This window comes from Miscanthus floridulus, unplaced genomic scaffold (assembly GCF_019320115.1).
Source record: "Miscanthus floridulus cultivar M001 unplaced genomic scaffold, ASM1932011v1 fs_646_1_2, whole genome shotgun sequence".
Taxonomy (NCBI): Eukaryota; Viridiplantae; Streptophyta; class Magnoliopsida; order Poales; family Poaceae; genus Miscanthus; species Miscanthus floridulus.
Window position 1 is genome coordinate 18,959 of NW_027097053.1, and position 17,553 is coordinate 36,511.

Here is a 17,553-nt window from a genome sequence, read left to right on the forward strand (position 1 = left end):
CTTCATCTAGCTTTGGCTTATTGCTATAGTACCTAGAGAAGCCAAAGTCGGTCAAGCAAAAAATAGTGGTTTCACTAGCTTGTTGAGAAGGAGATTGAAAAAACAAGCTCCATGAATAGTGACATGAACTGTGTATTAATAGGTGAAGCCGAAGCCTTGAGAAGCTTGACCAAAGAGCCAGATGGGGAATAATATAACTCTAATAAACAATCAACGATAAACATCATACATTTGTGCGGAAACCATTCAGATCGTGTCTGTTATTTTGTACATGTCATGTTTCTTCACATATTAAAAGTATGTCAGTATGTCATCAAATATTCACCTGTTTGTTGGCATATTTTTTGACAGTAAAAATCTACACGAGCCAGAGAAAATGTGTGGTTCCTTCCGTCGCCCTACTTCCCATGGGGCTCTGGGGAGGCAGTACAATTAGGCGTGGCCACGACTGACTATACGCCATCAACCAGACGGACGACGCCTTAGCATGTCTTGATAGATTGATAGACAGATAGATAAATAGACAGATAGAAAGACCTACAGATAGATAGATAGATAGATAGATAGATAGATAGATAGATAGATAGATAGATAGATAGATAGATAGATAGATAGATTGATTGATTGATTGATAGGTAGGTAGGTAGGTTGGTAGGTAGGTAGGTAGGTGAAAAGATTAGCAGACAAACACAATGATAGTAGATAGATAGATAGAAAGATAGATAGATAGACAGATTGATTGATTGATAGGTAGGTAGGTAGGTAGGTAGGTAGAAAGATTAGCAGACAAACACAATGATAGTAGATAGATAGATAGATAGATAGATAGATAGATAGATAGATAGATAGATAGATAGATAGATAGATAGATAGATAGATAGATGGATAGAAGCATTAATGTAGAAATAGATAAATTTTCATAATGACTCCTACTTAAGGTTTTTTTGTTTTCTATATAAACACTTGCACAGCGATACAGAAAAACAAATATAGATGCAAACTACACGCCTTAGCATGTCTTGATAGATTTATAGATAGATAGATAAATAGACAGACAGAAAGACCTACAGATAGATAGATAGATAGATAGATAGATAGATAGATAGATAGATAGATAGATAGATAGATAGATAGATAGATAGATAGATAGATAGATAGATACGTTGGTAGGTAGGTAGGTAGGTAGGTAGGTAGAAAGATTAGCAGACAGACACAACGATAGTAGATAGATAGATAGATAGATAGATAGATTGATAGATAGATAGATAGATAGATGGATGGATGGATGGATAGATAGATTGATAGAAGCATTAATGTAGAAATAGATAAATTTTCATAATGACTCCTACTTAAGGTTTTTTTGTTTTCTATATAAACACTTGCACAGCGATACAGAAAAACAAATATAGATGCAAACTACACGCCTTAGCATGTCTTGATAGATTTATAGATAGATAGATAAATAGACAGACAGAAAGACCTACAGATAGATAGATAGATAGATAGATAGATAGATAGATAGATAGATAGATAGATAGATAGATAGAAAGATTAGCAGACAGACACAATGATAGTAGATAGATAGATAGATAGATAGATAGATAGATTGATAAAAGCATTAATGTAGAAATAGTGTCACACCCAATTTTAAGGATAAAATTGAATGCACAAAACTCGTGTGTGCCTAGGGATCAATCACACACACAAGCTGACAAATTACATAAAGTATCATCACGGTGTCTCTTACATCAGATCCATAATATAACTTAGTCTTACATCACATAGCGGAATATAAAAAAAATAACTCTCTCGTGGGGCTTCATCACAGGGAAGGTCAACTGGTTGACCACAAGCCTAAAAATCCTCAAAGAATTCATCATACCCGTTGTCATCTGTTACCCATCCAGGATTTTTATCCAAATAAAGAGAATAAACAAGCGTAAGTACATCCCGTACTTAACAAGTTAACATGGGGTTATGAAGCTCAAAAGGTGGACACTGGTTTACTGCAGTTAGCATTTTTAGTAAGTCAAGCTTTTATTCTCAGGTATTATCAAATTATGCTTAAGCTCCCATTTAATCCCATATGAACAGATATCAGGGTCAAATGTATCATATATCATCATAGAACAACTTAAATGATCATCAACAAGTAACCAGTTATTCTGTGAGTTTTCCGGGCCGCTCGTGACCGTGAGCACGGCTATTATAACAGTTTGTTACCCTCTGCAGAGGTGGTGCACATTCACCGCGAGTCGTGATCCCCATATGCCCGGGTTAATTACTCCCATATCACTGCCAAGGTGAGCGGACAGGGAACACATCTTGGCCAAAGAGGTGGCCGGAGGGTGCGGCCGTGGCGGCGGCCACCTTGGACGGCGGCCGGAGATCCTCGGTGCAAGCGGTTAAAGCTCTAGGGGCCGTGAAACAAAGAATTGAATGCATGGGGAGGTAGAGGGGAGCATGGCGAGGCTCACAGCGGGGAACTCGGGGTCGGAGACGGCTCGGGGAAGGCGGGTCACGGCGGACGGCAGTCTTCGGTGCTTCGCCGTGCGTCGGTTGCGGCCTCTGAGGCGTGAGCGAGGGCGAAAACGGAGCGGGGAGAGGCAGCAGGGGGGCGGCTTAGGCGTGGCTCCGTTTTAAAGAGGCCAGGCGCGGGGAGGGGTGCTCCCACGACGCGAGAAGATCGGGCGCGGGCGGCGGTTGCTCCAGGCGCACGCGCGGGCGGTTGCGAGACGCACGGAGGGAGGTGGGGGGAGGAGCTGACAAGCGGGCCCGGTCGGTCAGCTGCCGGGGAGAGGGAGGCACGGCAGTTTCCAGCGGCGCGCGCGACTTGGGCCGGCGTGGAGCTGGGTTGGCGCGGCTGCTGGGCCGGAGCGGGGCTTGGCCGGCACGGGATGCCAGGGGGGAGGCTGATCCGGTCTGGCGCGGCTGCTCGGGCTGGGCCGAAAATCAAGGAAGAGAGGGGGAAGGAGAAAAGAAAGAATTTTTCCTTTTTCTTTTTCCAAACAAATTTTCCAAAAGCATTTTAATTTCAAATTTCAATTCTCTTTGAAATTTTTGATCAATACCAAACATTCACAAATTAATATGCAGCAGCATGTATGCATCACTTGTAGCTAATCTTATATTTGATTTTAGTATTACAAAAATTATTTCTTTCCTATGTTTGAATGCTCACATAAATTGCTTAAATAAATCAATTTGACTATTTTTTTAGAAAATGCAAAATTAGGGTGTTACAAATAGATAAACTTTCATAATGACTCCTACTTAATGTTTTTTTTTTGTTTACTATATAAGCACTTGCACAGTGATACAGAAAAACAAATACAGATGCAAACTGCACCTCACCTCGTCACTCAAGAAAGTGAAAAAAGAAAAACAAAGAGAGAGAAAGGAGACAGTAATATTGTCCACTCATCTCATGGCAGTCACCAAATGCAAGAGGACGAGGAATGTACAGCTGACATGTACTTTCCTACTGATACTTGTGGTCATTTGTTCAACCTCTTCATCATGCCAAGGTATATATGTATATGTATATGGAGATCATTACTTCTACTGTGCATTGTTACATATTACTCCCTCGGTTGACAATAATAGTTTACTTTGGCTTTGTGCTAAGTCAAACAATTAACTTTGACCAAGTTTATGGAAAACATATTAACACGCACAAGTTCAAATAACTATACCATCGAAAAATATGTTGATTTGATATTTTAGATGTCGGTACATTTTTTTGTAAACTTGGTAAAATTAGAGAAATTTGAGGAAGTCATAATTAATTGAAACAGAGGGAATATAAGTCAACATATTTTGACTATTTTGTATTGGTTGTTTGCATGTGTAGCCCAAGACCAGGCCCAGGCACGCTGCCCTCGTCTCCACAGGCCTAGACAACCACCGCGGCCATGTACAACACCACCACACAATTTGTTAGAGATGTCGCACCATCATCATCACAGGTCGCCTCCGCCTCCGCCAGTGCCGTCATCCCCACCACGCAGTTTGTCTGAGGTGTCACACAATCAACACTACAAGTCACCACCACCGCCAGCAGTGTCGTTGTCACCACCACTCAATTTGTCTAAGGTGGCGCACCACCATCACCACAGTTCGCCACCACCGCCGCCAGTGCCTTCATCACCACCACGCAGCTTGTTCGAAACATCACACCATCATCACCACAGGTCACTGCCTCCCCCACCAGTGCCGTCGTCGTGACCACGACGCCGTTTGTCCGAGATGTCGCACCATCATCACCATTGGTCACCTCTGCCACCGCCATCAGTGCTGTCATCGCAACCACATAGTTTGTCCGAGACATTGTCGTCTCCAATGGCAAAGTCAAAGCCCGATACGTGCTATCCCTACAATAACAGATTCTGTCTGACTCATGACTGCGAGAACATGTGCAAGGAAAACGGCTTTGTATCCAAGAAAAGCTACAGTATTGAGAGAGCGGATGCTAAATGGGAATGTTGCTGCAAACATTAAGCAGTGTAACACAAGCATCTTTTTTAATGCGAACTGAATAAGATGGTCTTTTTGTTGCCTAAATGCTGCTGCATTCCGTTGCTATGTACTGTGCTGTAAACAAACATAACGTGTACCGAGTGTCAGCCAGAAAAGGAATACATACAGTAACCAGTTGTGGAATAAACTAGGAAACAAGTTATTGTAAATTTTACTGGAGTTGGTCTGTGCTGATATTTTTATAGTGGTACTTATGTTTGCATCTTGTCAGGTCATTGGTGGAGCTTCATCTAGCTTTGGCTTATTGCTATAGTACCTAGAGAAGCCAAAGTCGGTCAATCTAAATATAGTGGTTTCACTGGCTTGTTGAGAAGGAGATTGAAAAAACAAGCTCCATGAATAGTGACATGAACTGTGTATTAACAGGTGAAGCCGAAGCCTTGAGAAGCTTGACCAAAGAGCCTGATCGGAAATAATATAACTCTAATAAATAATCAATGATGAACATCATACATTTGTGCTGAAACCATTCCGATGGTGTCTGTTATTTTGTACAAGTCATGTTTCTTCACATATTAAAAGTATGTCATCAAATATTCACCTGTTTGTTGGCATATTTTTTTGACAGTAAAAATTTACACGAGCCAGAGAAAATGTGTGGTTCCTTCCGTCGCCCTACTTCCCATGGGGCTCTGAGGAGGCAATACAATTAGGCGTGGCCACGACTGACTATACGCCATCAACAAGACGGACGACGCCTTAGCATGTCTTGATAGATTGATAGACAGATAGAAAATAGACAGATAGAAAGACCTACAGATAGATAGATAGATAGATAGATAGATAGATAGACAGATAGATAGATAGATAGATAGATAGATAGATAGAAAGATAGAAGCATTAATGTAGAAATAGATAAATTTTCATAATGACTCCTACTTAAGGTTTTTTTGTTTTGTATATAAACACTTGCACAGTGATACAGAAAAACAAGCACAGATGCAAACTGCACCTCACCTCGTCACTCAAGAAAGTAAAACAAGAAAATCAAATAGAGAGAAAGGAGACAGTAATATTGTCCACTCATCTCATGGCAGTCACCAAATGCAAGAGGACGAGGAATGTACAGCTGACATGTACTTTCCTGCTGATACTTGTGGTCATTTGTTCAACCTCTTCATCATGGCAAGGTATATATGTATATGTATATGGAGATCTGTGCATTGTTACATATTACTCCCTCGGTTTACAATAATAGTTTACTTTGGCTTTGTGCTAAGTCAAACTATTAACTTTGACCAAGTTTATGGAAAACATATTAACACACATAAGTTCAAATAACTATACCATCGAAAAATATGTTGATTTGATATTTTAGATGTCGGTACATTTTTTGTAAACTTGGTAAAATTAGAGAAATTTGAGGAAGCCATAATTAATTGAAACAGAGGGAATATAAATCAACATATTTTGACTATTTTGTATTGGTTGTTTGCATGTGTAGCCCGAGACCAGGCCCAGGCACGCTGCCCTCGTCCCCACAGGCCTAGACAACCACCGCAGCCATGTACAACACCACCACACAGTTTGTTTGAGATGTCGCACCATCGTCATCACAGGTCACCTCCGCCTCCGTGATCCCCACCACGCAGTTTGTCTGAGGTGTCACACAATCATCACCACAAGTCACCACCACCGCCGGCAGTGTCGTTGTCACCACCACTCAATTTGTCTAAGGTGGTGCACAACCGTCACCACAGTTCGCCACCACTGCCGCCAGTGCCTTCATCACCACCACGCAGCTTGTTCAAAACATCACACCATCATCACCACAGGTCACCGCCTCCCCCACCCGTGCCATCGTCGTCACCACGACGCCGTTTGTCCGAGATGTCACACCATCATCACCATTGGTCACCTCCGCCACCGCCATCAGTGTTGTCATCGCAACCACGTAGTTTGTCTGAGACGTTGTCGTCTCCAATGGCAAAGTCAAAGGCCGATACGTGCTATCCCTACAATAACAGATTCTGTCTGACTCATGACTGCAAGAACATGTGCAAGGAAAATGGCTTTGTTTCCAAGAAAGCTACAGTATTGAGAGAGCGGATGCTAAATGGGAATGTTGCTGCAAACATTAAGCAGTGTAACACAAGCATCTTTTTTAATGCGAACTGAATAAGATGGTCTTTTTGTTGCCTAAATGCTGCTGCATTCCGTTGCTATGTACTGTGCTGTAAACAAACATAACGTGTACCGAGTGTCAGCCAGAAAAGGAATACATACAGTAACCAGTTGTGGAATAAACTAGGAAACAAGTTATTGTAAATTTTACTGGAGTTGGTCTGTGCTGATATTTTTATAGTGGTACTTATGTTTGCATCTTGTCAGGTCATTGGTGGAGCTTCATCTAGCTTTGGCTTATTGCTATAGTACCTAGAGAAGCCAAAGTCGGTCAATCTAAATATAGTGGTTTCACTGGCTTGTTGAGAAGGAGATTGAAAAAACAAGCTCCATGAATAGTGACATGAACTGTGTATTAACAGGTGAAGCCGAAGCCTTGAGAAGCTTGACCAAAGAGCCTGATCGGAAATAATATAACTCTAATAAATAATCAATGATGAACATCATACATTTGTGCTGAAACCATTCCGATGGTGTCTGTTATTTTGTACAAGTCATGTTTCTTCACATATTAAAAGTATGTCATCAAATATTCACCTGTTTGTTGGCATATTTTTTTGACAGTAAAAATTTACACGAGCCAGAGAAAATGTGTGGTTCCTTCCGTCGCCCTACTTCCCATGGGGCTCTGAGGAGGCAATACAATTAGGCGTGGCCACGACTGACTATACGCCATCAACAAGACGGACGACGCCTTAGCATGTCTTGATAGATTGATAGACAGATAGAAAATAGACAGATAGAAAGACCTACAGATAGATAGATAGATAGATAGATAGATAGATAGATAGATAGATAGATAGATAGATAGATAGATAGATAGATAGATAGATAGATAGAAAGATAGAAGCATTAATGTAGAAATAGATAAATTTTCATAATGACTCCTACTTAAGGTTTTTTTGTTTTGTATATAAACACTTGCACAGTGATACAGAAAAACAAGCACAGATGCAAACTGCACCTCACCTCGTCACTCAAGAAAGTAATACAAGAAAATCAAATAGAGAGAAAGGAGACAGTAATATTGTCCACTCATCTCATGGCAGTCACCAAATGCAAGAGGACGAGGAATGTACAGCTGACATGTACTTTCCTGCTGATACTTGTGGTCATTTGTTCAACCTCTTCATCATGGCAAGGTATATATGTATATGTATATGGAGATCTGTGCATTGTTACATATTACTCCCTCGGTTTACAATAATAGTTTACTTTGGCTTTGTGCTAAGTCAAACTATTAACTTTGACCAAGTTTATGGAAAACATATTAACACACATAAGTTCAAATAACTATACCATCGAAAAATATGTTGATTTGATATTTTAGATGTCGGTACATTTTTTGTAAACTTGGTAAAATTAGAGAAATTTGAGGAAGCCATAATTAATTGAAACAGAGGGAATATAAATCAACATATTTTGACTATTTTGTATTGGTTGTTTGCATGTGTAGCCCGAGACCAGGCCCAGGCACGCTGCCCTCGTCCCCACAGGCCTAGACAACCACCGCAGCCATGTACAACACCACCACACAGTTTGTTTGAGATGTCACACCATCGTCATCACAGGTCACCTCCGCCTCCGTGATCCCCACCACGCAGTTTGTCTGAGGTGTCACACAATCATCACCACAAGTCACCACCACCGCCGGCAGTGTCGTTGTCACCACCACTCAATTTGTCTAAGGTGGTGCACAACCGTCACCACAGTTCGCCACCACTGCCGCCAGTGCCTTCATCACCACCACGCAGCTTGTTCAAAACATCACACCATCATCACCACAGGTCACCGCCTCCCCCACCCGTGCCGTCGTCGTCACCACGACGCCGTTTGTCCGAGATGTCACACCATCATCACCATTGGTCACCTCCGCCACCGCCATCAGTGTTGTCATCGCAACCACGTAGTTTGTCTGAGACGTTGTCGTCTCCAATGGCAAAGTCAAAGGCCGATACGTGCTATCCCTACAATAACAAATTCTGTCTGACTCATGACTGCAAGAACATGTGCAAGGAAAATGGCTTTGTATCCAAGAAAGCTACAGTATTGAGAGAGCGGATGCTAAATGGGAATGTTACTGCAAACATTAAGTAGTCTAACACAAGCATCTTTTTGATGCGAACTAAATAAGATGGTCTTTTTGTTGCCTAAATGTTGCTGCATTCCGTTGCTATGAACTGTGCTGTAAACAAACATAACGTGTACCGAGTGTCAGCCAGAAAAGGAATACATACGGTAACTGTGTGCGTTATTCAAGAGGACAGGGACGAGAAGTCCTATCATAACTAAGCCGCCGCCAGCAGCGTATACGACGCCATCGTGACCTTCGTTCGCAGGCGTCGTGCGAGCAGGCAAACACATGGCGGCATAGGGTTCAGGTCATGGCGGTGATCATGGCGCTCGTGGAGGAGGAAGGGGGGTGGGGTACAACCCCGGGTTTTGACCCAGGACACGGGTGGCGCCGTGGCCGCGACTAGTTTCCCCCGCGTGGTTGAGGCCGGGGTCAGGGGTACGGTGGCTTCGGCTACTTCAACCAGGGCTTTGGCAGGGGCCGGGGCTGGAGTCCATAGGGTGGCAATGAGGAGGGTTCCGCGGAGGCAGAGGTTGTGGGGGCTGGCCAAACCCTAGCTGCCCCCGCTACCAACCATATTCGTCACAGGAGCTGGGAGGCAGCCACATGCCGCAGCAACCAGCAGGGCCACCCCCTCTCCCAAACTCGATCCAGGGGGAGGCGCTGGTAGGTGCGTAGGGGGTTGCTCCCCAACCAACACCAGCAATGGGGTCATCGCAGCAGGTGACCTCGACTACTTCGAACAAGTCAGCATCGGCATCAGTTGAAACCCTTGCGACAGACACTACCCCACCAGGATCCAATTCTGTAGTTATTATGAGTGATGTGCCAGAGTTATCCTAGAAAGGAGGAACTCAAAAAAGAAAGGGTAAACCTTACTGCTATCGATGCCACACTAAAGGGCATACGATTTCAGTTTGTACGACTGTTCTTAGTTGTGAATTATGCTTTGGTGATCATGTTAAAAAAATATGTCCAAATCTGAAGAATTTGAACTCTACTGCTATACCTTGTGGATATGCTGTAGAAGGCCTGGGCTTTTATTTCATACCTGTTGTTGAGAATCCGAAAATTGCTTCTGATGACAAATCCGCTGTGGTACGTGTTTTGGAGGGTTCTTTTACTGCTGACCAGTTAGTAGTGGAACTTGACAAACTACTGCCTGGGAATAGTTGGGTGATTGAAGACAAAGGCAACGATGCCTTTTTCACTAATTTCTCGTCTTCTGAAGTGCTCAACCACATGGTGAATTGGGGCCCAATGGACATAAAGACAGTGAAAGGAAAGATTCGGTTCGAGAAAGGAGCCGAAAATGATGTTTTTAAATATGAGATTGACAAGGTTTGGGTGCAGTTCAGAGGGCTCCCAAAGGAGTTACGGGAATTTCCTATTATCTGGGTAATTGGCTCAATTTTAGGGGCATCTCGGGCTGTTGATATGAAATTCACAAAGAAATATGGCAGAGCAAGAATGAAAGTAGCAGTGCTAAATCCTGACCTCATCCCAAACCTTGTTGATGTAGTCATTGAGGATTTTGTATATGAGCTACAATTCAGAGTTGAGAAGGATATGTCTGATGGTGAGCCCCAAGTCATTGACATGGACTCTACCATGGACGAGGACAAAGCCCCAGAGGAGAAGGAACCAGAAAACATGGGTCATGATGCTAACAAAACAGGAGATCCACCAGCTGGTCAAATGTCTGATAGGCTACCCAATGCCTCAGTTGTGCCAAGTGGACAGCACAAGAACAAGGTGGCCACTAGTATCACTCCTAGAAGCCTGTCCCTGAAGCCTCCTCTTTTTGGCCTCCATCTCCTTACGCTTATTGTCAATAACAATAGCACGATTCACCAGCATCTAAAAATTAGGGTATGTGTTGGACATAAGCTAGAGTTGCAGAACATCATACAAACACTTGAGAAAGTGGCGTTGCTTATTGGCATCATCAGCCACTTTATTAGTAGCATAACGTGACAACTGAGCAAACTTGTCACGATACTCAGCAACGGACATGGATCCTTGCTTCAGAGCTCTAAATTCCTCCTGTTTAAGCTCTATCAATCCCTCTGGTATGTGGTAGGATCTGAAATTCTTTCTAAACTCCTGCAATGTGATAGGAGGAGGAATGGCGGGACATCCATACTCGAATGACTCCCACCAGTCTTGAGCTTCTCCCTGGAGCTGTCCTGAAGTGTACAACACCTTCTGTTGATCATCACATTGTGCTATGTTGAGCTGCTTCTCCACTACATGATGCCAATCACTTGCTTCCAGTGGATCAGTGGCATGAGAGAACACCGGCCCTTCAAAAATTTACCGCACTTATCACCAACGCTTGCATGAGCTGTGTCTGTACTGCCAAGAGTTGCTCAATAGTCAGTAGCGGTGATGGTGGTGGATGTGGGGGAACACCTCCATGACCTCGGCCTCTTCCTCTTCCTGACATCTTCTATCCAACACAAATATTCAAGATTTAGAGATTTCCAAGTTAGAATATATTCTAAAAATTTTCTAAACGAGTCTCAACATCAGCAGCTCTGTAAAACAATCATATCTCGAGTTCCAGAAACCCAAATGGGGTATACTTTATACGGTTGAAAGATTAAGAAATTATCTACAACTTTTATTCAGACCACATTCCTAGATTCTGTCGTTAGGTTACTCAAAATCAGGATACAACCAAAACTGTTTCTAGATTCCAGACTGCGCAGAAACCTCATCTTGAAACAGCTATATCTCACAAACCCGATCAGATATGAGGGTGATTCCAGAGGCATTGGAAATATACTTAAGTCTAGTTATTCCATAAAAATTTCATAATTTTTGGTTAAGTAGATTTTAATTGGCATTAAGATAAAGGCAGACTGCTCTGAAAAACAGATTCCGAGAGAAAAAGATATACCAACCCAACTATTTATTTATTGACCCAATCTTTAATATTCTTAACTATGAAACTTGCAGACATGCCCACAAAGTTCCAGCACTCATTACAAAGGTTCAACTCAGACATAAACACAATAACATATCAACTAGGCACACCAATATTCACACCACAAGTCAATAAAATCTAATTTACTACATGTGGGATTTCCCAAACTAGGGGCTCCGCTTATGGTAGTTTTGGTGTGCTTTGCTCAAGGGGTTGGTACAAATATATAGGGAGAAAAACTCCCCACCTACACATCAACTAGTAATATGGTACGAACTGATGTTGCACCCCCCACCTTTACTAATGGGCCTAAATAATCATTAAAGCCCATTAGTAAATAAATGCATGTGCCTTTAGGATTTATTAGCATTATTGCACATGGGCTTTGATCATTGGAAAAAATGAGAGATTTATTATTTTTTGAATTAATTAATTTCATGGATAAAATAATTCCAGAAATGTCTAGAATTATTATTTAAGCCGCGAAAAATACCCCAAAAGCTCTAAAAATTCGGGGAAAATTTCCAGAGACATTATGGAACATGAGGGACCCAAATAAAGTATATGGAGCCCATGATAAGATAATTTGGAGCATCTAAAAATTAAATTATGCTCACAGACAAGTATGAACAAGTTCTAGAAAAAGCTAGAAAATTTCCTGAGAAGTTTGTAGAGATTGATTGATGGACGAGGAACTAAAAGGAGTGATTTGCGTTGCAAAGAAAAGATTTTAGGAAGCTCCCAACAAAAACTTGAGCCGAGAAACAAAGAATTTGATTGTAGAAAAAGATAAAGGCATGTCGGAGAAGAAAAATCGACCAACTAACGCATTTTAAAGACTTTGCTCACTCTTAACACACAAAGAAGCAACAAGCAAACATCATATCATCCAAACGCTTATCAAAATTAGAAACCTTTGAAAATTCACATTTTTCCTATAACTAAATTTGCGCTAGCTCAAACTAAACTTGGTAAATTTTATCCAAATATTAAAATAATTCATTTTATTTAGTGTTTTCTATGCACAACTCAAAATCAGAAATTTTGGGGTGTGAGATAGATAGGTAGGTAGGTAGGTAGGTAGGTAGTGTCACACCCAATTTTAAGGATAAAATGGGGTGCAAAACCTTATGTGCGCCCAGAGATCAGTCACACACATAAGCCGACAAATTATGAATAGTATCATCACCATTGTTTATTACATCATGAATAAGATAGAGTTATTACATAAGTATAGCGTAAGTAATAAAAAGATCTATCGCGGAAGCTCCAATTCACAGGGATGTCGACTGGTTGACCACAAGTCTAGTAGTCCTCAGGGAAATCATCATTCTCAAGGTCATCTGTTACCCATCCGGGATTTTTATCCAAATAATGAAAATAAACAAGCGTAAGTACATGTCGTACTCAACTAGTGTAACATGGGGTTCATGAGGCTCAAAAGACTAGACACAGGTTTAACAGCGTTCAACTTTTAGTTGTCACAATTTTAGCTTATGAGTAGCATCAAGTTGTTTCAATTCCCATTGCCAAACACATGATCAAATGTAAACATGAGTAATGAATAGCATAAACACATAATACTTAGTGATCATCTATTCCATAAGGGTTCCAAGGCCGCTCATGACCATGAGCACGGCTGATATACTAGTTTTACACTCTGCACAGGTTGTACACTTTCACTGTGAGTCATGATTCCCATATGCCCGGGTTTATAACTCCCAAAACACTTCTAAGGTGAGTAGGCAGGGGTCACTATGAAGCCTTTCAAAGGTTCGTCTAACAAGTTAGGGAAGCCAGGTTTCTGTGGCCTACGAATGTAGAGCTCCCCTTCCGACAGGCACAATGACACGCAACCTATACACTGACGGACAGAGGCCGCACTATATCCAACCCGGAACACACCCCTCTTGCGCCATAAAGGTAACCACTAACAAGCTAGAAAAGGTCCTCATACTGAGCTGAAGCCAGAGCCATGTAGCCCTCATAGCTGTACTGTAAGTCTCGGATGATCACTTACAGATAAGTCCTTAGGGAGAGGAATCTGAAGCATTTAGAAAAGTAGCTAAACACTCCAGCCCCCTGTTTCCATGTTGCTAAAAAGTCACGTTTTAACCATTAGTCAAGTTACAAGATCATGGTTTAATTGAGCACTAGCAAAGCTACCCAAATGCATAACCCATAGGTGACAAGGTAGTAGTTCAATTCTAGGAAGTCCCTATCAAGATGACACATGCAACATGAATTTAATGAATTAAAGTGTATAGGAAACAAGGATGATCCCATGCTATACTTGCCCTGAGCAACGTACTCCTGCTGGTCCTGCTCGTCAAAGTCGTACCCTTGACCTTCCGAGAACTGCTCACCATCTATACTCGATAACCATAGCAACATACAAGCATCCAGGAGCAATCATGCAAAGCAAACAAGGCTACAGATTAGAACAGTACACCAACAACAAAGAATCAAAATGAAAAGTTTGGAAAATGAATCTACATCTCGCTATGAACACACAGACGTGAAGATCACAAAAATCGGATCTAAAACGAAAAAGTTATGATTTATACAAGATTTCCTATAGACAAATAATAGATTAGATCTAAGCTCGAATTATAAAAGTTGGAAAACCTACTTTACAGTAGCATAAACATGTATATTACTTAATTACGAACCTAACGCAACTTGAACGGATCAAATCGGAGTTAAAACGGAGAAATTATGGCTAAAACAAGTTGAATGGCAAAACTGTAAATAATTGAAAACATATTTCAGTTCGACCGAACGAAAATACGCTTTCGAAAGAAAGAAACATAAACTGTGAAACGCGCAAAGGACCGTGGGTTAACACCAAAGTATTTATAAGGGTGTAACTGCAAAATCAGCATCAAAAGGGTATCTTTAGATCCGAGCCGTTGGATTAGAAACCGACGGCTGAAAATCAATCCGGCGGAAATAGAAAGAGAGAGAGGGCATCGGAACAGTGCCGGCGGTCATGCCCCGATGGCGGCGCCATGGCTGGCGTGCTGGAGCTCTCGGTTCTCAACCTCCAGTGCACCATTCGACAAAAGAGAAGTACCGGGAGAGAGAGGAGGGAAAGGGGATCTCACCAGACCCAAAACAGAGGACCGGGAACCAATAACGGCGGCACGGTGCTCGACGAACGACGGCGGTACTCCAAGCTAGCGGCGGCGCTAGGTTAGGCGGCTGCAGCTTGCGGGCGCGTAGAAAAACGAGCGCTAGATGGGATAGAGAGGCGGTGTAGGCCGGAATTTCTTGGGCGTGACGGCATCCTGATGTTCGTGATCGAGGCGGACTCATGCGACTGCATGGGATAGAGTCCGGGCCGGTCACGATGGAAGGAAGGAGGCGGGTCTGACTCCTGGGCCCGGATGGTCAGTGGTAGTGGGAGACTTGCGTGGGCCAGCGGGAGCGGCTGAGCCAGCGAAACTGGGCTGCGCGACTGGGTCGGGGAGTCCTGGCTTCGGCCCAAGCGGAGAAGAGCGCGGGCCGGCTCTGGAGTGGGCCGAGCGGAGCAGTGAGAGACGCAGTCCAGCGCAGGAAAAGCTTTGGGCGTGGCAGCAGTAGGCCTACGGGCCAGAAAGTGGAAGAAGAAAGATTTTAACCTTTTCTTTTTCTAATTTCTTTCCAAAGAAATTTTGAAAGCAAGAATTCAAATCGAATTCAAACTTGAGTTCAAATCAAACCATTCCAAAAATTGATATGTAGCAGCATGAATGCACATTCATTGTTGTTAACCTATATTAAATTTTAATTTGGTAAACTTTATTATTCTTCCTAAATTTAAATGCCCACAAAAATGCTTGGTAAATAAATTTTTCTCTAGTTTCAATTGTTGTAAAATTTAGGGTGTTACAGGTAGGTAGGTAGGTAGAAAGATTAGCAAACAGACACAATACATAGACAGATAGATAGATAGACAGACAGACAGATAGACAGATAGACAGACAGACAGATAGATAGATAGATAGATAGATAGATAGATAGATAGATAGATAGATATATAGATAGATAGATAGGGAGGTAGGTAGGTACGTAGAAAGATTAGCAGACAGACACAATGATAGTAGATAGATAGATAGATAGATAGATAGATAGATAGATAGATAGATAGATAGATAGAAAGATAGAAGCAATAATGTAGAAATAGATAAATTTTCATAATGACTCCTACTTAAGGTTTTTTTGTTTTGTATATAAACACTTGCACAGTGATACAGAAAAACAAGTACAGATGCAAACAGCACCTCACCTCGTCACTCAAGAAAGTAAAACAAGAAAATCAAATAGAGAGAAAGGAGACAGTAATATTGTCCACTCATCTCATGGCAGTCACCAAATGCAAGAGGACGAGGAATGTACAGCTGACATGTACTTTCCTGCTGATACTTGTGGTCATTTGTTCAACCTCTTCATCATGCCAAGGTATATATGTATATGTATATGTATATGGAGATCATTACTTCTACTGTGCATTGTTACATATTACTCCCTCGGTTGACAATAATAGTTTACTTTGGCTTTGTGCTAAGTCAAACTATTAACTTTGACCAAGTTTATGGAAAACATATTAACACGCACAAGTTCAAATAACTATACCATCGAAAAATATGTTGATTTTTTGCAAACTTGGTAAAATTAGAGAAATTTGAGGAAGCCATAATTAATCGAAACAGAGGGAATATAAATCAACATATTTTGACTATTTTGTATTTGTTGTTTGCATGTGTAGGCCAAGACCAGGCCCAGGCATGCCGCCCTCGTCCCAACAGGCCTGGGCCACCACCGCGGCCACCAGTGGCGGATGCACGATGCGGGATAAGGGGGGGCTAAAACAATGGAGATGTTGATTTGCATGAAGATTTAATGGTGAAATCAAGCTTTTGCTACAGTGATTAGGCTTGAAATCAAGACATTAGGGGGGGCTGGAGCCCCCCCAGCCCCCCCTTTGGATCCGCCACTGGCGGCCACGTACAATAGCACCACGCAGTTTGTTAGAGACGTCGCACCATCATCATCACAGGTCGCCTCCGCCTCCGCCAGTGCCGTCATCTCCACCACGCAGTTTGTCTGAGGTGTCACACAAACATCACCACAAGTCACCACCACCGCCGGTGGTGTCGTTGTCACCACCACTCGATTTGTCTAAGGTGGCACACCACCATCACCACAGTTCGCCACCACCGCTGCCAGTGCCTTCATCACCACCACGCAGCTTGTTCGAGACATCACACCATCATCACCACAGGTCACCGCCTCCCCCACCAGTGCCGTCGTCGTCACCACGACGCCGCTTGTCCGAGATGTCGCACCATCATCACCATTGGTCACCTCCACCACCGCCATCAGTGCTGTCATCGCAACCACATAGTTTGTCTGAGACATTGTCTTCTCCAATGGCAAAGTCAAAGCCCGATACGTGCTATCCCTACAATAACAGATTCTGTCTGACTCATGACTGCGAGAACATGTGCAAGGAAAACGGCTTTGTATCCAAGAAAAGCTACAGTATTGAGAGAGCGGATGCTAAATGGGAATGTTGCTGCAAACATTAAGCAGTGTAACACAAGCATCTTTTTTATGCGAACTAAATAAGATGGTCTTTTTGTGCCTAAATGCTGCTGCATTCCGTTGCTATATAATGTACTGTAAACAAACATAATGTGTACCGAGTGACATGCCAGAAAAGGCATACATACAGCAACCAATTGTGGAATAAACTAGGAAACAAGTTATTGTAAATTTTACTGGAGTTGGTCTGTGCTGATATTTTTATAGTGGTACTTATGTTTGCATCTTGTCAGGTCGTTGGTGGAGCTTCATCTAGCTTTGGCTTATTGCTATAGTACCTAGAGAAGCCAAAGTC

At 42.4% G+C, this 17,553-nt stretch overlaps 1 protein-coding gene and 3 pseudogenes across 1 annotated transcript; all 4 read left to right on the top strand.

The window, feature by feature from the left end:
- Positions 1–3,427: 3,427 nt before the first annotated feature.
- Positions 3,428–4,500, top strand: LOC136532512 (extensin-2-like; annotated as a pseudogene).
- A 978-nt stretch (positions 4,501–5,478) lies between these two features.
- On the top strand, positions 5,479–6,620 carry LOC136532509 (extensin-2-like; annotated as a pseudogene).
- Positions 6,621–7,614: 994 nt separating this feature from the next.
- Positions 7,615–8,756, top strand: LOC136532510 (extensin-2-like; annotated as a pseudogene).
- Positions 8,757–16,012: 7,256 nt separating this feature from the next.
- On the top strand, positions 16,013–17,242 carry LOC136532513 (extensin-2-like). The gene is made up of 3 exons (XM_066525101.1): positions 16,013–16,112; positions 16,420–16,482; positions 16,668–17,242. The coding sequence occupies exons 1-3, from the start codon at positions 16,013–16,015 to the stop codon at positions 17,240–17,242; spliced, it is 738 nt and encodes a 245-aa protein (XP_066381198.1).
- Positions 17,243–17,553: the final 311 nt, after the last annotated feature.

Excerpts from the sequence above, each read along its gene's own strand:
- LOC136532513 (XM_066525101.1), top strand. The coding sequence starts at position 16,013 with ATGGCAGTCACCAAATGCAAGAGGACGAGGAATGTACAGCTGACATGT. Across the intron at positions 16,113-16,419 it reads AACCTCTTCATCATGCCAAG|GCCAAGACCAGGCCCAGGCA; the intron begins GTATATATGTAT and ends TTGCATGTGTAG. Across the intron at positions 16,483-16,667 it reads TGGGCCACCACCGCGGCCAC|CACCACGCAGTTTGTTAGAG; the intron begins CAGTGGCGGATG and ends CACGTACAATAG.